The sequence below is a fragment of the Excalfactoria chinensis genome, chromosome 4, assembly GCF_039878825.1.
Source record: "Excalfactoria chinensis isolate bCotChi1 chromosome 4, bCotChi1.hap2, whole genome shotgun sequence".
NCBI lineage: Eukaryota > Metazoa > Chordata > Aves > Galliformes > Phasianidae > Excalfactoria > Excalfactoria chinensis.
Genome location: NC_092828.1, coordinates 21,396,636 through 21,419,011, shown reverse-complemented (window position 1 = coordinate 21,419,011; position 22,376 = coordinate 21,396,636). Strand labels below are relative to the sequence as shown.

Here is a 22,376-nt window from a genome sequence, read left to right as displayed (position 1 = left end):
TCAGCTCAGCTTCCCGTGATGTGGGCACAAGCACTAGCCAGCACCTGCAGTGGCTCCCAGGAGTTGTGTCCAAACCAGTGTGTCTCCCCAACCACCACCTGTCCTTCTCTTGCTCATGCAAGTAGGAGTGTTAACTCTCTCCTTGTTTCAGCTCTCAAGTGGTCTGTGTCTTGCATAGCAACCACCACACTGTGTTCAACAATTGCTCGTTCAACATTATGTTTAATCTTCAGAAGAGATCAATAGCAGGTCAAAAGCAATATTTTCATGAGCAAAATGGTCTTTTCTGAAGTAAATGTGTTAATTCAAAATATTACATTTTTTCCCCTCTCAGATCACCTATCTCAGTGGCTGCAAACCAAAATGACTTTGTTGACAACATCAGCATACTTAAGGCAATTTTAATTCATTAAAGCTTCATTTTTAATGATCATTGTTCCCAAAAGATCATAGAATTTCCAAAGAATCTCCATTAAAATTTTAATACATATGAGAGGTGTTCAGACCTCAGAGGTGATATGGAATTCTAAGTAGTTGGACAGGTGATGCACAGGTGGCATTCTGATAGTTGCTACATTAATCTGCACACTAGACTACTGTCCGTGTTCAGAGATTCCATGCTAAATCGTATTATTGAGTCAGGCTGGGTAAGACTGGAACAGGCTGCACAAAAACACCTTCGTTTTTCTTTAGGAATAGTCTCCAACAATATAGCAGGAAGAGAAATGTCTTCAAATGCAGATCTCTGCCTATCTTCAGTGGTACTCTGAAGATAACACGCACCATAGAAAGGTCAGATTTCAACCATCTCAGGTGCATGCAGACTGTAGCAATTTTCACCAATTAAATATGTTCCCGTTAAAAATTTACCTTGTATATTTGTGAGAAGGGTAAAAAGTCACTGCCCTTTTTTGTTCCTGAGATTTTAGCTAGATCTTCAGAAAAGGGAGTATCTTGCTGATATTAAGGTCATTTATCACCTGGTTAACCTGCTGACAAACTGCCATTTCCTGTATAATTGCAAATGCTACCTCACAAACAGCTATGGTCTCAGATATATGGCAAACATTATTTATGTCCAAGAGCCAAGGACAGTAGTTCCCATCAGTTACATCTCTACTAATGAATAAAACATGCCAGGATCTCTTCCCTGGGCGGAAGAGCAGCACAGCACTCGATATTTTAATGGAAGTCTTCTCCTTCCCTCAGAAACAAAGAGGATACACTCACATCACCTACCCTGGGCAGTCCCTGCCCCATTCTCTTTGAGGCTGTGCCTAGGGCAGTACAAGTTCGTTGGCCTAAAACACTTTCAAGGAGCATGTGAGCAGTTAACAATGTAATTGCACAGTCCCAAAGACAAACTCTGTATGTTTCCTTGTACAGATGTAGGCGCAGAGCCCAAAGGGAGCTGGATAGAGGCTCAAGAAATTTTGGTATGATGAAAGGGAGGGAGTGCAGCCCTAGGTACTAATATGTGAGTGGGCTAGGTTCTACAGGTATCCCCCTGCAGGAGATAAGAAATATGAGACATCAAACAGAGCAGAGGTGAGAGTACAGACATTGCTCAGAAGAGCATTTTGTCCCTCTATCCCCTCTATCCCCTCCTTTAGCTAAAGGAAAGGGTTCTTGCTATCTAAGGTCTTTTTCATGTAGCTTCTGAGTCTAACCCCAAGATATAGTTAATGCCAGTTTGGAAATACCCTCTTTAAAATACAAACTTTTCATTAGTAATAGAAAATGTGGGTATTTGGTGTGTCCTGGATGGGATATACTTCCAACTTAAGCTTTGTGAGTGTCACAAGATCCTAGGTCATTTTCTTAAGCGAGGAAGGGAAGGAACAACTTAACTAATGGATTTAGTAATTACACCATTAAGACCATTCTTCTCATTCCTAACCATTTCAGGTATTACTAACCTTGAAATCACAGACACTTGGCTTGCTTTATCTTGTCAAATATCTGTAGAGGTAAGTTATGTCAACAACTCTCTCGGGTCTTTCTTTGAGAGCAAAGTGTTTTACAGCAGAAGTGTAGTCCTGTAAAAAAATCACCATACGGTGAGGTTTGGTTACCGCTGACCATTAACACAGTCCTTGAGCACTTTCAAGTTTAATTAGGGCAGCTCTACCCAGGAAGGTGACCTGGGGTAGCTCCGAGGTATGACCTGCCAGCAAGGCCATGCCAGTGGTGGGCCCCATTGCGTGTGCAGCCACGGAGGTGAAGGTGCTCTTTTACTGTTGGAGCGTGTTTGGTTACAGGGGGTGGTTTCACCACAGGGTTGCAAAGTTCATCCGTGGAGTTATACTAGCATTTCTGTGCCACATAAGTGACTCTGTAGGGCTGTAGCTCTCGGACTGCATAGTCCAGGTTTGGTAAGTAACTGCTGATAGATGGGCAAACCCATCCTACTTCCTCCACTGTAGAAGCCAATCTTATTCTTGCAGTAGAGTACTTTTGGTTGTAGTCCTTAAAACCAAAGGAATCTTGGGAATGGAGTTTCTGATACAGCTCTGGCCTGAAAACTTGCAGCCTGGCTCCTGCCTCCCCTCAGAGGAGGGGGTGGGTAGGATCAGGCCAGAGGCTGCTGTGGGGAGGTGCGAGTGGATCCACACTTGGCCATGTGGACAAAGTGCATTGTGATGAGGTACCAGGAGGTGGGACCACACTTCTGGCCTGCTGTAGTACACACTGTTGCTAGGAGCGCTCCTCAGCCTCCCTGCCAACCCAGCATCAGAGGCCAGTTGTCTGGGTCTGTCATATTCTCTTAGCCCCAAGATAGATTTTAATGTGACTTGGTCACATCAGTGTTCTACCATAGGAAATGTGGTTCATCCTAACTCTGATATAAAGCTCATCTTTTTAACAGTAAGACTTCTCCAGCAGTGATGCCTTCTGTGCAGATAGGAGCTCAGACTCAGCTTAACTCACATTCTGTACTCTTGACAATGTATCAGCATTCTGTGACACGTCACTTCTGCCATCATGTAAGAGCCAGGAACTAATGAATGCGGGCAAGCAGTGCATGTGTGTGCTGTGGCCACACATGTGACAGCAATAGAAAGGTGAGGAAATACACACAGTGTGCCTGTGGGGAGGATGCACTGGGCCCTTAAACTGGCATCACTAGTGTATAGTGGTTGTGAAAATGTGCTGTGAAATGGTCTCAAGCAGCCACATCAGGCTGGTGAGTGCTAAACCTTTTTCCCATCGTGTGTTTTATTTACCAAGGAACCAAAAAGCAATCATTGAATTAATCTCCCTTGTAATGTCTACCCAGAACCCAACCTGTATTTATTTTACTGGAAAGCAAACATCCTACAGAAACGTAATGGTTGTGGTGATATAGAAGCTCTTTGGGTTTTAATGGTTTCTTTCTTTCTTTCTTTCTTTCTTTCTTTCTTTCTTTCTTTCTTTCTTTCTTTCTTTCTTTCTTTCTTTCTTTCTTTCTTTCTTTCTTTCTTTCTTTCTTTCTTTCTTTCTTTCCTTCTTTCCTTCTTTCCTTCTTTCCTTCTTTCCTTCTTTCCTTCTTTCCTTCTTTCCTTCTTTCTGTCCTAATTGAAGGCAATAACAATCAATGGGTTTATTCAGTATCCATCTGCTTAAATTTTGGAACATAAAACCTGTCATCAGGCTTAAACAAGAGCACAGAATCTTGCATGGGGAATATTCCAAGGAGTTCCTCTGCACTGGCGTTTCTTGCAGAGACAACTGAAGTGTTTGCTAAAATGAAACACAAACTTTGTATAGCAACAGTTCAGGTTATTAGGGCGACTGTGGCTGCCCATGAACCAGAGACAACTGAGATTAAATCACAAGAGGAAAAATCCTGCTGTGGCCACCTGCACAACTCTACAAGCCTCTCCTTGGCAGATCCCAGAGAGAATCCCACTTCCTACGTCATCAGCTCAGGTGTCCTCAGCCCGTAACCACACAGCACCTTGTCCTAGCAGCAGCAGGATTTGCCACTGCTGCTCTCCAGGAACCTGGCAGGCTTGTGTGGGATGAAGTTGCATTTAAGAGCACCTCCAAGGACTGTAGTTTTTATCTGGGAAAAGCTTCTGGTTAAAATCAGAGCAACTTTTCCTGGTGGGTCTCCACCTCCCAGACAGTGACGTTGTCCTCTTCAGTGGGGACATAGGAAGTGGCTGGGGCTGGCAAACAAGAGGCGAGTCTGCCCATGCAAGGGCATTTTCCAAGCTCCCAGTGACAAGATAAAGGCTAAAGAACTGACAGTTTCAGTTTTAGAGAGCCTGAAAAACTGTTGTATCTGAGTGTATGCTTAGGTGCCTGAGCACCTCTGAAAACCTTTTGAGATGATGTAGTAAAGCTGTTTTGAGACATAATATGTGTATTGAGTGTTGCATATGATCCATCCATAAAAAAATGAGAAAAGTGTTTTGGTACCTACTAGGGGCTGCATGTTCTCTGAACAGTCTTACCAGTTTTTGGTCTGCATCAGCTTTAAGTCAGGAAGTGGAGAAGTGTGTTTACACACTCACATTGCATAAAGAATGAGAGCAAAATAACATGTTACTCATTTCAATAAAGTGCTGTTGTGTCATTAAACATTCAAATGGGCAATAAAATTGTTCTGCAAACCTGAGGGAACCTGTTGGACCAAACACAAAAAGGTTTTGTTAAAAAGACAAGGAAAAGAAAGAAAAGGAAGGGGAGAAAAGAAAAAAGAGGCTGTTAGTGTTAATGTTATGAGATCCTATGAGCTAGAGATTGTCAACCCTGCCTATGACAGGGGGTAGGAACTAGGTGATCTTTAAGGTTACCTTCATCCTAAGCCACTCTATGATTCTATTATCCTATTTTTTTGTGGCTGTGTTGTGGCTGACGTAGATCATATATGTGAATATACTGAAAAATCGTAAAGACTTCTCAGAGACCTTGTGTGTTGCACATAAATCTGTGTGTCGCTCATAAATCTGTGTGTCCTTTTGATGAAATGTTTTACCTGGCACATTCCCTTTTCATTCCAATGCAATTTCTCTGAAGACCATAAAATTCAACCCTCTTCTCGCTCCTTATTCTCCCTACTCCTTTCATGTTCTCACATCTCCACCATCACAGGATGCCATGCTGCAAAGCTGAAATCCTTCCTGAAAGCCTGTTTCCTACCATGCTCATCAAAAACGTAATAAAAAAATAGCTCTCACCCAGTTAAAGACCCTCTCCAACAAAATGATGAGCCTGTGATCTGTCTCCGAAAGCACTGGGGTTTGATCTTTGTAAAAATCCCAGAAAGGCACTACCAGTACTTTAGTAAGGCTTTTCATCACGTGGAGCACACCCAAGTAGCAGAAGCAAGAGCATGTGTCTGTTCCTAGAAAGGACAGGTGAAGGAAAGCCCACAATCTCCTTGAAGACCTTTTTTTGCACTGGGAAGCAGTCCTCATCTGATACCCATCAGCACGTTCCAGTGCATCTCACATTTTTTTCTCAAATATCCATTCTTTTTCTTTCATGGTGTTCAGAACAATTATACAGAAAAAGCTTTTATTATATAACCCCGTGCAGGGAAGAGTAAGGAAATAGAAAACCTTTGGAAAGAAAGCATGGACTGGATGGTATGAACCCTTCTCTGTACTGTTTCCATTCACATGAGATTTTGCCTCTGCTTAGCTGTCATCATCAAAAAGAGGAAACAATTACATATTTATGGCAGTGCTGTAGTGGAAGGTGATACTATCATCAACTCAAGCTGTAAATTAGGAGGCAAGATATGCTCCTATTCCTACAGCAGCTCCGTGGTGCAGTATAAGGAGGGGAGCATGCATGCACATACAAAATCTATCCTTCATTCCACTGGGATGCCTGTGCTTCTCCACTGTGGCCTAGATGTATCCCTCTGGTGATGCCAGAGTCATAAAGAGGCATATGGAAAATCATATAATCACTATGAATGCTGTGTATGAAGCCAAAGGATGCAAAATGCAAGGAAAGCTGGTGGATACACAAATAAAAACTTGCACAATTCTGCCCAACTTTCTTAGGTTCCCACTAAAAACATCTTGCAAGACAAAATAAGTTAGTTTCAGTTTCTGCCATTGAGAATACCCGATCTGCTGATTTTCACTACTCTAAATGATAGTGGGAGCAGATCTTGGAAATGAACAAGCTGGAGCTAAAAGTGAAAGTGTAAAAGGAAAGCCAAGAGTTATAGCCACCTCCCTACACATTCCTGATTCACATGATATGTTGAGCATACTACATATTAGCCCATCACCCTGGTTGCAGAAGTGTCTTCTCAGTCCACTTACTACTTCTCACTGTGCATTCAAGCGATAGGATTCACTTTGTAAAGCTTCTAGTTAAAAGTTAAGATCAGCTTGTTTTCCAACAGAAAAATGGGAAGTCAAGAGAATTACAGTGACTTAAGAAAGATAATAATGTGGTTGGAGTTCTGTGAGTTTATACCAGCTAAATGCCATTTATACTTGCTTCTGTATGTACCTTCATGAGACTGAAGCATGGGACTGATTTTGTTCGAATCTCCTGGGTTTAAACCCCAGATTCAAGACTGATTCTTTCCACAGTCATGGGCAAACCGCTGAATTTTCATGTGCAGCTTCCCTGCCTGCAGAGCATCTCATGACAAATAAGTTGCAGAGAAGAATTCTGAAGATAAAAGACCTACACAGTGCACTTGGGCTGCAGGCATTTTGGGACCAGGGTCCAGACTGCAGGTGTGATTCTACAGTGCCTAACACACTATGGCTGCAGTGCTGTGGATGAACAAGTCTAAAAGTCAGAGCAGACTGCTAGCAACCTCCATCTGAGTTTGCTCCCTGCAACCATCACAGTAATGCTTCTTTTGCCAGTCTCTGTCATACTTTGAATTCCTCTCTCCTGTGTAGAGCCTTCTAACTTTTTTACCTATTCTCTCTATATTCTTTGACTCCTCTATCCCTTTTCTGTCTTGACCAGCCTCTAGATCTGTAGTATAAGAAGGCTTCTAAGTACGGCATGTCCAGACTAAGCCACTCAGATGATGAGGACAAATAATTATGAAGGACCAACAATACCATCTGGCAGCGCTTCCTCCTACAGAATCCACCCTTGTGCAGTCCATCTTTGAGCGGTTCAGACACTCCTCTTTCCTCACAGGGATGTCTTGGTGCTGCTGGCTGCACACTGCTTGGCTAGAGTTTTGGAATGAGCTTTGCTTATTGGACAAAGGAGTGACAGAAGACAAAACGCCAGCTAAAGAACAACCAAACTGCAAGCTTAAAATTACTGTTAAAATTACAGATAGGTAGGGTAGGTAGTTTTGTAAGAATATAGGACAGTATGTATGCGCATGTGTGCATGTGTATGCAAATCATTTAGCCAGGCAGATTTTGAGTTTTAGCTTGCTACAAATGTGATTAAATATGGGTGCACTGTAACTACATTATTTTTAAGGAGAATTTGTGGAATCTTCAAGCTTTCCCACTACACAAAAGTACCCCAGCAATCAGGCCAAGCCCTCGATCTTGAGTGAAGCCACTCAAACCACGTGTAGCCTCTTGGGAAACTCTGCACTTTGGGATCCCTTGAGAGAAATGGCTTCCTGTCCTCCTTGCAATACCCTTCCCTTCTGAGCCATCACTCCAAGGTCATGGCACAGCCTGTGTGGCACTTTCTAGGGCCAGTCTGGGCCAGGGCTGTGAGCTGCCGTCATGCTCCTGCGACACGCTGCTTGCTTTCTGTCTTCCCCAGGCTCAGGCAGCTCCCAGCTATGCCCTGCGCCCTCTCCTCCCACTGGCAGTTCTGCTTGCTGCTTGCCAAGCTGCCGGATCCACCATCCACAGCGTGTTTCAGTTTGGTTTCTCCTCTTGACCGCTCAAGAAGGTGTGTTGTTTGCTTTGCCTAAGTGCTTCTGGGGCCTAATGTCCCGTTGTTATGTACAGACCATTCCTGCTGTCATGAATCATGTTTTACCACCCCTTTGCCTTTGCTTCTGCACCAGGCTTTTTTTCTTCCAAGCAAACACATTTGAGTTCCGTGTTTGCAGCTGAAGCGGTGCGCTCCAGGTATTCGGCGCACGGCTCTCACCATGAGCCACAGACCATTTTTCTTGTGACTGAATGCAAATGGACTCCGTGCAGCCTGAAAACAATTTTGCCAGACACATACGAAGAAAAAGATTTTGCTGAAATCTTTGTGCTGTCAAGCAAAATATGCCCTTTTCTTATCTTATCTGTTGTAACTCAAGCTATTTGCACAACGCCTTGTGCTAGGAAGGAGTTGTTTGTACATGTTTCACTCCCTTTTTCCCAAGTTTTGAATTTTGAATGAAATCTTTCTGCTCAGATCTCTCCCCCAGCCCCTCATCTGCAACAATATCAAAGTTTCTCTTGTCCATTCTTCCTTAAGGTTCGGTCCAGCCCTTTCAAAACCCATTTGCTCTGTACTTTTTGCGATTAACTTTCAAGCTGCCACTAAGAGCTCTCAGCGTCTGGCAGCGCTCACATCTCCATTCCCTTCTGTCCCACCCACTCGGCCTCAGCCCGAGAGCCCTTAACAAATGACTCCCAAGGAATTTAAATGGCTAGTGCTGACTGACCAATAAAGCGATGCATAAACTCCATGAGCAGGTCTCACGGCTTGTGCCATTAGGAAGTAGGACTACTCTGGTGGAGGCGCAAGCCCTCAGCCCATCGCACTCGGATCGTGGGACCAGGGTGGTAAGGCAAATGCTGCTTGCCCCATCAGGGCTTTCTGTCTTCCACTGGTTTGGTGGGTAGTTGGGACTGGACATGTATCAGTGCCAGGGTTTTGGATTGGGGTTCTTCCTGCATTTAGAGGGGCTTTAAGAGCTGTATGAGTAGAAAGCAGAAACTTCTAAGCTGGAATTATGAGCTGTTATGAATACCTACCAGAATTTGCATGGCAACCGGCATGGCAAATATCAGAACTTGAAAACCAAAATGCCGATGTTTTAGACAGAAGATAGGAAATAAAATCAGATTTCAGAGACGTTCTTTCAGTTACCTCTAATGAAGTGCAAGATAGCCATTTACAGCTGTTGTGTACTTTGTTTTCAATTGGATTGTCCCTGCCATCTTCTTTTTGCATTGACTGATAGCGTGTTTGGCTCTTATTCGAGAGACTGACACCAAAATGGAGTTTTAAAAGGGGTTGCAGCTTTAGGCAGAGAATTTGGGGCTTACAGCTTGAAGGTGGTTAAGAATAAGCAAGAATACGCAACTGTTATTAATACAAATCAATGTATGTGACTCCAGCACACTGACTACTTTGGTAACATGTTAAGAGAATGAAGTTCAGTATTATTCTGTTCACTTTCTAAGTAGCCTGAAAAATGTTAAAAGGTTCTATGACAAAGGACATGTGATGTTAATCTGTTCACCTTTATATATTTATTTGTTCATTTATTGCTTTATTGAAGTCAATGCTGATAGAAACAGCAGAGTTTGAACTTAAAACCTGGAAAAAAAAAAATTAGTTGACTCTACAATCTGTTAAAATAATTTAAAAGCAGAAGAGGAAAACATATAAGATTCAGCTCTGCTCCAGCTTAACCTAATGTTCAAACTGCTCCTTGCCACAAGGACCAGACACAGCAGCTGTGTATCACAGAGTCCTGTCCTGAGCTGGGCAGCTCTGGAGCCATGTGCAAAGCACTCCATGAGCTTCACACACCTGAACTTGCCAGGATGGCAGCCGGTGCTCAGGGTGCATGAGGGGGTGACGCAGGAAAACTTCACTTGTGTCAGTTCCCATTGTGACCTGGTGGCTCACACTGGTGCCAGCTGATCCTAAGTGGTGCTGATCCTAAGGCCTTGCCAGGTGTCTGAAAAATCTGAGAGCTTTTAATTAAATGGAGGGAACACAGTTAACATAACAGCCTGCAGAACACATCCTTTTTGTTCATCTAGACAGGACTGCAGGACCATCTACCAAAAATCTGTTGTGTTGTTGTTGGTTTGATTATTTTTCCATTACTTTCTCATTTAGTTTTGCACTGTATAACTGAGGTTAGTTATGTGATGCATAAAAACAAAGAGTTAACAAAGCAGGAGGCTTTTTGCTAGTCTTTCTTAATAATTTCTCTACAATTCTGTGTTTCGGTTCCATTCTTTGTTGAAGAAACTGCATTGAAACAAATGTTGCTTGTCTTCTTTCTTCAGTCTTCAAGCTGGAACGAAAAAAAAAATCCCAGTTAAGGTCAGCAAAAGGTGAATCTCAGATGACACCTGTCTCAAATACCATTTTTTTCCTGAAATGCACAAAACTGTCATTACCAAATGGTGGGCATTTCCAACCGAGCTGTAATTTCAATAGACTTCAATTGTCTTGAATTAACTGAGCACAGGAGAGGCACCTCCTGAGAGAGTCCCTGCCTTGGTTAAATATTTTTTTAAATTTATAATATTAACCCTGAGCATGGGTAACGAGTACTGGAAATCTCTTCCTTGTACTTGTAAACCTTGTTTCTCAATTTCAACCCAAGGTTCAAAGGTTTGTACAGACCTCTTAGATCAGAGGTCAGGTACAAATTGCTGCACTTTGCAGCTTCGTTCTGCCGATATGACAGAATTTCACAGCAGAGACAATTACCTTCCATCCCCCTCTCCTCCATACACAGGCAACACCAGGCAGTTAAAAGCGTGATATGTACAAGCCAGCCATTGGTACCTGAGTTTAATAAATAACTAACTGAGTTTCAGTGGTGCAAGGTGCACATTATAAAAAGGGGTCAAATGTCAGTGCGCAAAGGAAAAAAACCATGCAGGCACTGACTAAGCCAAATGCTTTGAGTTTAATGTGCTCTCAGCCGCAAACGCTCACATCCCTCTCTGTGGTTCTCTCCACACTGATTTTCATTCTCTTGACCTGGGGGAGACAGAACACAAGTTGGGCCACCTTTGGCTTTCCCTTAAGAGCAGCAGGCTGGGCACCCAGCAGTGAATGTGTTGTCACTGCATTCAAGTGGTACACACAAAACCGTGAGAAGGTGAAAATAACAACAGCATGAAATGTCAATTAAAACTGAAATTTCTTACACTACTTAATTGTTGTAACATCAACATAGTGAACAGTTTTCGTGTTAACAAGCCATGTGCCATTTTCAGACACAGTGTTCTACATTCTAACAACCAGCCTATCTCTACATCCAGAGTTCAGCAAAACAGTTCAAAGACATTCACGGTCATTGAACTAGATAGCCCTCTTATATATATGTATAAATAGGAATTGGACCCAATGATCCTTATGTGTCTCTTACAACTCAGAATATTCTATGATTCCATGATTCCACATAGGCTTCTTTTCTTAGAAATAAGAGGTGGAATAGACCTATGTCTTATCTTTCCTGTATAACAATTAATAGATGTTTCTACTTTTGTTTTTGCTTTTCAACTGTCAAAGATCCCTTTTTGCAGACTTTCTTATGGCAAAAGCTTGCAAGCTCATCGTCACAGTAGCTGAGACACTTCTTCTTGTCCTGGAAAGTATGCACTCTAAAGCAGACAGTTGGTGACACATTTTTCTGTACGAGAATCTCTTTAAAGAACACTGCTTAACTGCATTTGTGATAAAATGACTCTGGAAGAAGTTCTCCATTCATTCCAGCTCATCCCCAATAGGAAGCACTTGTTACATACCAAGTGGTTACGTTGCATTTTATTTATGTCATACACTTTCCTGTCTGACAGTGGTAATAACAGACTTTGTGGATTGAAATATAGGAATCTGTGGAGAAGGGAAGGGTTGTGTCTCCTGATTTGGAAAGCTGATAAGAGTGATTACATGACCCATCTCTCATCTTCTCAGCCTTCCTCAACACATGGCTTCAATATCATACAGGATAGTAACCGCAGGCTCAGTCAGTAATGGCCCTATTGAAATAGCTAAGAGTTGTATAATTATTCTTAGACTGGGTAAAAGACAGGACAATCTGTACAACACACAGATTACACAACTTGTTGGGACAAAGTTCTGAATGACTTGCAGCAAAGTGCATTATACAATGAGAGAAGAGACTGAAGCTTCTAAACCAGGAGGTCAGATGGTTGAGGAGCTGCCATCCTTGTGAACTGATCCTTGTGCATTTACAGTGCTGATGGATAATACAAGTGGAACTTCTGACAGGATTTGTAGGATCACACTCCAAATTAAATATGTCTTAAAAGGGTGCAGAAAGGGTTGGTAACTGAATAAACAAGAAGTTGGCACAACACAAAATTATTATGTAGGGGAATCATAATTTCAGTTGCATTTGTTTTTTTTCTGTATGAAGTTGCTGTGACGCAAGGTTAGTATGACTACAAGGAGAAATACAGTATGGCTAAGAGAGTAAATTCTGTCAGAGCTATTATTCTTAATGGTAGTGATGACAACAAAAAGCTTAACCTTGGAATCCTATTCTGAAGTCATAGCCATGGTTGACTGTAAGTTGAGGCAAATTCAATCTCCCTAACCAGCACTGAAGTTTTAACCTGGGAAATTCCAGCTTGTTATCTTGCAGAATAATTTCAGATGTTTTCCTCGTAAGTAGGTGCAAGCACCTAAAGAATAGATTTAGAGGAACTTTATTATACTTTTCTTAACTAAATGTATTGATTTCATTGGTGCCTGGGGACATAACCAGTCCCTGCAAGATTTTTAAGGCAAGGATTACAGTAGTACTCATCAGTGTCTTACAAATATATTCATAGATGCCATTAGTCCTACAGCTGATACTGGGGGAGTAGTGCTAGATGATGATTGTGCTCCTTTTTGGAAGATTCAATAAGAAACTGGAACTGTTAATAAAAAATTCAGCCAACAGTTTTTAGCATGTTTGAAATTAAACTAATGTTAACATGCTTGGGACACTTTGGACAAATGTAAGCAACTGAGAATTGTGTGGAGATCCTTGCTCTGCAGGAGGTTCATGCTGAAAATGATTTCTCAGCCTCTGATCATTGACCTAGTCCATAACAGGAAAAGACAGACTGGTTGGAAAAAGTTCACAGTTTAAGCCTGAAATATGTGGCAGGATCCCTGCTGGTCAAGATTCCTGATGCCATCATTAGCGGAAGTGGGAATTTCAGCAGCTAGTTTGAGGATTTAGTAGGTCAGAAAATCCTTCTGTCCTGGAAAACTTTATTCAAGTGAATCATAGAGTCATTAAAGCTAGAAATGACCACTAAAGTCATCTAGTCAAACCATCAGCCTATCCCAACCATGCCCACTAACCACATCCCTCAGTGCCACATCTACACATTTCTTGAACACCTCCAATGGATGGTGACTCCACCACCTCCCCAGGCAGCCTGTTCCAATGGCTTACCACTTTCTGGGAATAAATGTTTCCTAATACACAACTTGAACCTCCCCTGGTGCAACTTAAGGTCATTACTTCTTGTCCAGAGAAGTCCTCAAAACGTACTAAGCAGCTCCACTCTTCCAGGTGACTCTTCCTAATACAATCAGCAACTCCCTAGTATTTGACTTAGTGACTGTACTCTGATCCTCCTTGTCTTTACTTCTCTACATGTCAGTGTGACTAAAAGAGAGACAGGTGAAAAGATCTAACTAACCTGGCAAAGAGGTATTGGCTACTTCTGTTACCCTCTTGGGTCCTCTGTCTTTGCAGGGACCAACAAAGATCTTGCTGTAATTCTGGATCTCAACTTCAGACTTTTGCATTCTGTGAGTGATAGCAGGTGGGGACCCCAACTCTTATCCACCATGGAAAACCATAGTGAGGACTAGCACCTGACTACAGCAAGCAGCAGGCAAAGCAGAGCCTGAAGCTATGGTGAAGCGGTTCCTACAAGGCTTTGTTTTACCACTGAAGTGGGAAGGAGCTCTGTGATGTTGTGTACACAGAACATAGGTAACAAATCCTGGAGGCTTCAAGGCCAGATTGGATGAGTCCCTGGGCACTCTGGTCTCACCTAGTGGGCAGCAGCAGCAGTGGGTGGGTTTAAAGGTTCCTCTGAACCCAGATATTCCATGATTCTGCAATTGTATGTGAACTTGTCATTAGAAAAGTCAACTTTAAAAAATAAAGAGGTTTAACTGCTGCAGAGCATCCAGAGCTGCTACTGCAGGCCAGCAGCAGGATTACTACTTGCCTTTATTATTGCAAAGAAAAAAAAGTAGGAAGGTCACATTTGAAACAGTAGCTGATATTTCACTCTGTCAACACGGTGCATTTAGCTAAAATGCTGATGGCTGACCTTCCCTCCACAGCAGCAGGGGCTGCAGTTCACAATGTGAAGCAGGCTGATATGTGTCCATGAGGGCACATGCTGTATTTTCAGCAGGAATTTGTGCAGTCCAAAGCACCCAGAAGGGTCATCCCAAGACAGCTGGCACAGAAGTCAAGGCTTTCCCTGGGGAGGCGTCTGGTGCAGTGCATGCAGGTGGGGCACCTCGTGTTTTTGAGGGAGGCTCTGGGTGCAATGCTCCACACGCTGCCTAAGCTCATCGTGAAGCAAATGCCAAAGATGCTTGGATTCCACAGGTGTCCCTGAGTGCCCCTGCCTGCTGTAGTGCCAGCACCTGTTCCCATGCCCTGTGACTGCTGGTGGGTCTGTGGCCAGTAGAAGGCAAAAACCAAAAGTGTATGGGTGAGTTAATGCAGACACAAACAAAGCTCTTAATAGGGAGCACAGGAGGAATTGGCAGGCAGTTGCAGCCACAAGGACACCAGTTGTGCCTCTGTGTGTGCAAAAGTCTGTTTTATAATAGATGGCTGAACAAAAGTGCAGGTGGCTGCATGGGGTGATGCTGAGTGCTGCACGAACCCAGGGATAAGGTGTTACAGGGGCTGCCTGTTTTTAAGTAATGAAGTCTGACCAATGAGGCCTCCTAGGAAAACAGTGGGATTCCTTTGCTTCGTATCATGCAGTTATTTCCCTTTTTATGTCTTACTGAACTCTCAGTATATAACTAGTGGGTTTTTTTTGCCTGCTTCCTGGGTACCAGATGTAGAAGATACTCTCATTGTCATCCCTTGCATCTGCAGGCCTAGATATATGTCTTAAAATGCAGCATCAACCCTTCTCAGCATCACAGGCCACCACAAAGACAAGAGGCCAAACTTCCTTAGCCACGGGAAAGAGAAAAAAACAGCAGAGAGGGAACAGCTCTTGCTCCCAGAAGGCACAGAGAAAGAGAGACTTCCTGCCTTCCCTTGCAGCAGTGACCAGCTCTTCTGCAAGCCCTGGTGCATCGCCTTCTCACTGCAGCCCTGAGCTGCCCCAGTCCTGGCAGCACTTGGCCCCACGCTGATGTGTGTTTGTGGTGTTCCCATTTAATGAGAGAACTGCTTGGTACTCACAGTATGCTTTAGCTCAGACACTGTCAGTGTAGTAGGTTTCCCATTTAATAGTCTCAGATCTGATATAGATAAGTAGATAGATAGATAGATAGATAGATAGATAGATAGATAGATAGATAGATAGATAGATAGATAGATAGATTTTTTCTTTAAAAAATGAATTAATGTTTAGGTCAGTAACTACTTGCACACACCTGACTGGCAGCAGCGAAAGAGTTTCATAAGAAGGAGGAAGTGAAATCTGACTGGTTTCAATGAAACGTACATCTGAGAGTTCACCTGCAAGTGCAGGAGAGTTCCTGCAGTACAGAGCTGAGCCAGAGGGGCTCAAGGCTCTCAATGTGCTGCAGAAGTCAGTGGCTACCTAACTGGGCTTTGAAACATCCATCAGGCTTTATCTTTTTCTGAGGAAAAAAGAAGCCAGCCTTGTTTCATTCTGGGCATCTAAAGTCATCTAAAAATTTGTTATCTCCAAAATGCAGCATTTCTCATTAGAAAGTAATATTTTTTGTCTGTCTTTCTGCTTTATGAACCATTTGTCATGGAGATCAGGTGTAATTTCCTCCTCATAGGCTAGAAATCAAGCTCTCGTATTTCACATGACACCACATTTTAAAGTAGCTTAAACTTCTGACTCTGCTCTTAACACCAACCACACCTCACGGATGCACAGGAATCCATCTGCCTTTACCCACACTGCTAAACTCACAGCATTAACTCCTGCCCAGGTACAACTACAGCACGTGGTAGCAAGTTTCCATGAGCACTTTCCTGCAGACTAAAAGCATGCATCAGTAGTGCAGAACACTTCAGAACACTTCAGAAAGAGGTCATTTTGCAAACAGTTTTCTTAAGAGTGACTGCTTTTTAGCATGAGCAGGCGAGGTAGTGCTGGCAGCACAGGAGGCAGTAACAGGAGGAGGGAGCACTCTGTCTCTCCTGCACTTTTTCTCATCAAAACAGGTGATCTCTGAACCCTGTGAAGGTGTTGGCAGTGTGATGTGGCAATGACTGTTACGTGTGTATTTATGTACATCAATTAGGGCTTCAAGGGCTTTATGTAGGGGTAAAATGCATTTTATGTTCACAATAAGTTGTTCAGTAAGATAATGTCTGCAGCTGAGGTGGCCATCAGCATTTAGCAGCAGTTTCAGGTAAGATTCTGATATTAGGAGTTCAGGAATTGGGCTCCATGATCCTTATGGGACCCTTCCAACTCAGGATATTCTATGATTCCATGATTAGAGATCATCTTGCCGATGCTGGGGGACATGCAAAGTGCTGGAGGACAAGTCTGGACACCACTGGCAGCCCTAACCCAAACCCAGCAGCTGGTTCTGTTGGGTCAGGGAGGCTTTACACTCTGCCCTCTCCACCCTCCCTGTGCCTGTCTGTAGCTTCCTAGAGTACAGCCCCACTGTCTGAACCAAACCCACAACAGGATACAGAGACTTTTATTTTGTAAGTTGACCTAAAACTGATGGTAATGACTCATTTTTAAACTTACCTACCCTAGGACAATAAGTCATTCACTTGCCAAAAGGTGGCCCATGTGAAGGTAATGATTTATCCCCAGTAAAATGTCTGCTTACCAGGCTTTGCTTTTGCTCAGAGAAAGGTAAAAGCACATCTTTAGGAACAAACTGTCTAGTGAAAAAAGATGTTTTTCTCGACTTTAATTTCTACTGATGATGTGAAATAATTCCCAGAAGTAAAACCGAAATGTCTGGCTCTGATACATTAAAAAGAGAATCATTTTTAATAAATTACATTTAAAAGCAAGAAGCTATCAAAACTGATGCATGTCTGTGAAAGACCTGGCTTCAAATAAATTGTGTTTTCTGAAGGAAAAATACTGCCTGGACATCGCTGTCACTATCAGTGCCCCTCCAACTTCTCCACCTCCCTTTTTGCTCTCCATATACTTGTAAATAGAATGACTGTTCCACACCAGGAGCACCAGTGTTAACACCCATGGCCCAAACACGCCAGCTGGATCAGACCCTGACACAGACCCAGGCTCAGAGACATACAGTTTCCTAGTCCCAAATGCGGTTTCAGCTGCCTGCATGGTAACCAATGCAACACAAATGATCAAATTGTTGTCATTAAGAATATATATCAGAGTCTTTCTGGAACTGTGACTAAATGATGCCATTACATGGAACAAATAAAACTGGCTAAAGCTTTATCCTTTATTCGAATACAGGCCATCAAACACAAACTGTGGCTATTTCTGATGGTGGCCTGCAGAGTTTCCTACGGGGGCCAGTGCCTTTTGACAGTCAAAATAAACCAGTCATAAATGCAAATTGTGGCAAATAAATGAGGGAATAATGCAAAGGTTGATAGAATTGTAAATAGAAATAAGGAGGGACTAACTGAGGAGCGCTCAGTAGGTGGGACCTACTTACCAGGCAGTCAAGATACGGCTAACACATGATTGTGGCACTTAGAAGTAACAAACACAAGACTTGTGTGCTGGGTGCTACATAACCCCAGTGAGTAATGCCTCTGGAATGATTTAAGGTTAGAAATGACAAAGAACTCAGCGTGCATTGCTAGAGAGGACAGTGGGGAAATGGGCCTCATGAGACAGAGGAGAGGGGAGAAGAGAGGCAGGTGGTCTTCATTCCTATGTCCAGCAAGGGTGAGAAAAGGCAGAAAGCCCAGAGAATGTGGAAAGAGATGCAAAAACAGTTCCAGTGAAATAAGGACTAAATGTGAAGGACTTAAAGAATTTGGCCTGCAAAATTTATTAAAAAGAGGATAGAGGTGTAGCTTGATGGCACAGCTTGAATACCATCATAAAGCAAAAATAGAGGAACTGAAAGACCATTTACTCAGAGAAAGGTTTAATGTAATGATAGCTGGAAGAAAAGCCAGACAAAAGCCAGAAATAGCATACAGTTACTTGTCAGAGCAGATAATTAACAAACAAGCCTTTAAAGGAAGTGCTAGGTTCTGCAGCTCCTTGATGCTGTAAAATCAAGGCTGGAAGTTCTTCTGGAAGATGTGTTTTACTCAGATAAATATTGCAGGATTCAATGTGCTAATAACATTACAATGTAAAGGTCCTTGTTATATACAGTCACTCATATTAAATGATCTGTTGGTCCTTTTCAGCTTTAAAAGGCCATGAATTAACCACTCTGAGTCCCAAAGTATCTTCTTTTCTCTGAGCTCAGAAGGGGATCCCACTGTCTTGCAGTTTTGGTAGTAGGTATTTTCAACCTCCTCCTGTATTTCTGCATTTCCTGCCTGGATTTAAATGCAGAATGAGATTTCAGAGATTCACCCTTCCCTTGCTGGCTTGCAGGGTTGTGCAGCCAATTGCAGGCTGCCGGTAATAAAGGAGTGAGTCTTCTCAGCTTTTCTGAAGTGCTGGTCTTATAAGGAAAGAGACAAGAACACCACACACCATACCACAAGCAGCAGGCAGCTCAGAAGCTTGCCAGGTTGTCCTTTACACAAGAAGATAACCATTTTCCCCTGGTGTGAAGGTGTACTTATTATCCTCTACTTGACTGTTCTTGTGAAGGTCTAGATGAGTCAGGGGATGGCACAGAATGAGTGCTTCTTGTGCAGTCTGGTATGGCTCTTTCATCTGCTTTTCAGAAGCCTTTTTATCTGTGTGGTAAATGAGCTTGCAGAACTGCTGACAGTCAGAAAAGAAGGGGTGGTATTCTGGTGGTAGCTAGCAGCTTGTAACGAGTGCCTGCTTCTTCCTTTGTCCAGGTTTTATCAGGCTTTGAATGAGTTTGACATCATGACCGCTGAGGACTCCACTGCAAGGATGAGCAACGATTCCTCCACTGTGAGCACCACGAAAGTCCCTGAAGGTGTGGCCGGTGCACCCAATGAGGCGGCCCTGCTGGCACTGATGGAGCGCACTGGCTACAGCATGATCCAGGAGAACGGGCAGCGCAAGTACGGCGGCCCACCACCTGGCTGGGATGGCCTGCACCCTCCCCGTGGCTGTGAAGTCTTTGTGGGCAAGATACCCCGTGACGTCTACGAAGATGAGCTCGTCCCCGTGTTCGAGTCTGTTGGCCGCATCTACGAGATGCGCCTGATGATGGATTTTGATGGGAAGAACCGCGGCTATGCCTTTGTGATGTACACACAGAAGCATGAGGCAAAGCGGGCTGTCAGGGAGCTGAACAACTATGAAATCCGCCCGGGCAGGCTGCTGGGTGTGTGCTGCAGCGTAGACAACTGCCGGCTCTTCATCGGAGGCATTCCCAAGATGAAGAAGAGAGAGGAGATCCTGGAGGAGATCGCTAAAGTGACGGAAGGTGTACTGGATGTCATTGTGTACGCCAGTGCTGCAGACAAGATGAAGAACAGGGGTTTCGCCTTTGTGGAGTATGAGAGCCATCGAGCAGCAGCAATGGCCAGGAGGAAGCTCATGCCAGGAAGGATCCAGCTGTGGGGACACCAGATTGCTGTTGACTGGGCAGAACCAGAGATAGACGTGGATGAAGACGTCATGGAGACTGTTAAAATCCTCTATGTGAGGAACTTAATGATTGAGACCACAGAGGACACAATTAAAAAGGTCTTTGGGCAGTTTAACCCTGGCTGTGTTGAGCGGGTGAAAAAAATACGTGATTATGCCTTTGTGCACTTTACAACCAGGGAAGATGCCATCCACGCCATGAATAACCTTAATGGTGTCGAACTGGAAGGCTCGTGCCTGGAGGTTACCTTGGCCAAGCCAGTGGACAAGGAGCAGTACACTCGCTACCAGAAAGCAGCAAAAGGAGGGGCTGCAGCAACACCCGAAGTAACTCAGCAACCTAACTATGTTTACTCTTGCGATCCATACACACTAGCGTATTATGGATATCCATACAATGCCCTGATAGGGCCCAACAGAGATTACTTTGTGAAAGGTTAGTAAGCACAATCAGGGGATGAGATGGGCAGACTTGATCTAAGGCTGGTGTGACCCAAGGTCTGTCTGAGACAAAGGACAGCTGGTGCTTGGCAGTTTTCTTAACCACTCTTTTAGAGGTCTTTCTGTCATATTTATATTCCATTTCATTTTAATTTATGATCATGCAGAGATAAAAGCTAATGTAGAGGCTAGCATCAGAACTACACTAACAGAATGAGTGACCAGACCAGTTATGAGGTGGAGAAGAGGGGGACCTGGTTTTTGCACTGTACTAAGACTGGTTGAATAGACAGTCCAAGGACTTTAGCTTCTGATGTCTCTTTCCAAAGAGCTGCATCCTAGGTATTAGGGATTATGGCAAAGGGTGCTCCTTCTGCCTTCTTCTAGAGGGGTGGGTATGGTGAGAACCACCTGGCAGACATCAGCAACCAAAGGGAGGGGTGTCAGGTAAAGCCTGAGCTGGAAACTCACCAGATGTGATCTGTCCCATGCATTAAAATGACAGCAGTGCTGTGTCCTTCATAAAGCTTGTTAAATACCATTTGCAGAAGGAATAACATCAGTGCAAAACAATTATTTTATTACGTATACTTCAATCAGTTGTGGATTACAGCCATTAAAAATTAACTGCAAATGTGTTATCCGCTAAAAAGACAAACAAACAAATACAACAACAACAACAAAAAAATGCCAGCAAAAAAAACAGTGGCTATTACTGTTATTATAATTATTCTGTACTTATAGGAACTATAGTTTCATGAAATTTATTGTGCATTTCCAAACAAGAGGCAGAGTATATTAATACCACAATGTCCAAAGTATCGTCATAAAGTGTGTGGAATTGGAGAGGGGAAACGTTCACATATACAGAGAGAAAACAAAAGACATTTGTAAAGATAAATTCAGTGGTGTGACAAAGGTGGTCAAAGGCCAGATAAGGCATTGGGATATCCCTGCATTGCTGAAAGGTTGCATCTCGTCTGCTGAGCTTGCAGACACCTGTGATGCTGAGAGGTTGAGCCTCCTCTGGAGGACAGGTGAGAGCAGAAGCTGCTTTCACTGCATAGACACCACCTCTGGGGGAGCCTCTCTCTCCTTACTGACTGTATTATACCAGAAAAACTGGACACAAAAGTTGCATCAGTACAAAAAAGCAGTTAATTTACACTCAGAAATGTCAAGAGCAAAAGATGTGTAACCTTACTGGGCAAAATCCAATGGCAAAATCATTTCTTTCTGTAAGCAAAGTCACTCAGATCAAACTGGCTCTGGCAGCCTCGTTTCTAAGCATATGCCTCCCAGCTTCACAAAGTCTGGGGCTGTTTGTATTCCCCATATTGCTACTACTGTTTGTTGTTCACCATCTTTTCCTATGTTGTTATCATAAGCAGGCAGCATACGAGGTAGAGGGCGAGGCGCAGCTGGCAACAGAGCCCCAGGCCCCCGTGGCTCCTACCTGGGGGGATACTCTGCTGGCCGTGGCATATACAGCAGGTACCACGAAGGCAAAGGAAAGCAGCAAGAAAAAGGATACGAGCTGGTACCCAACCTGGAATTACCTGCTGTCAACCCAGTGGCCATTAAGCCTGGTGCAGGTCAGTACATGCAATTGGATGGGCTACATCTGCAGGATGGGAGTAATGTGAGGTGGCAGGAAAGCCCCTGCTCTGAGACCATGGTCCGGGACCAACCCATGTGGCAGTAGGGATGGTCTCATGTCTGGTCCTGACTTGGCTCTCTGAAAACCAAGGGCATGCAATAGGGCAGGAGTCAAGAACATCTGTGAGTTCTTCAGACCAAAGGAAAAAGAGCTGGAACTGTGTCCACCCTTCCTGTCCCTTCTGCACTTCCTCAGAAGGAAATCGACTTTCCTCCCCATGTAGTTAGGTATGATGGAACACAGTGATTAAGAGCAACCTTCCTCTCTCCAAGTTTCTAAACTGCTAGTTTTCACCCTGGGCAATTTCCCAACCCAAATTTCCAGAGCTCTCCCCAGCTCAGTTCATGTTTCTCTGCAAGGCTGGGAAAAAGAGCAGGTGCTTTCCTATTGCAGGAAAGTCCCTGGCTAAGGACAGCTCCTCCACTACCATTAACAGCATGGGGAACAATGAGGGTGTCCTACTTAAGTCACTCAGCAGAGCTACAAACTGTGCTCAGCTGGGCTATGAGGAGCAGGCCAGG

The 22,376-nt window shown here is 43.6% G+C and overlaps 1 protein-coding gene across 2 annotated transcripts in view; it reads left to right on the top strand.

Moving 5' to 3' along the window:
• RBM47 (RNA binding motif protein 47) overlaps positions 1-22,376 on the top strand; it is a 71,979-nt gene that overhangs the window by 46,577 nt on the left and 3,026 nt on the right. The window contains exons 1-3 of one of the 2 annotated variants that reach the window (XM_072335482.1): positions 8,632-8,681; positions 19,031-20,190; positions 21,584-21,790. In XM_072335482.1, coding sequence (XP_072191583.1) covers positions 19,062-20,190; positions 21,584-21,790 — 1,336 coding nt within the window. In that variant the 5' untranslated portion in view covers positions 8,632-8,681; positions 19,031-19,061. Of the gene's footprint in view, positions 1-8,631; positions 8,682-19,030; positions 20,191-21,583; positions 21,791-22,376 lie in introns of those variants that run through there. The other variant, XM_072335481.1, reaches the window with a different exon arrangement.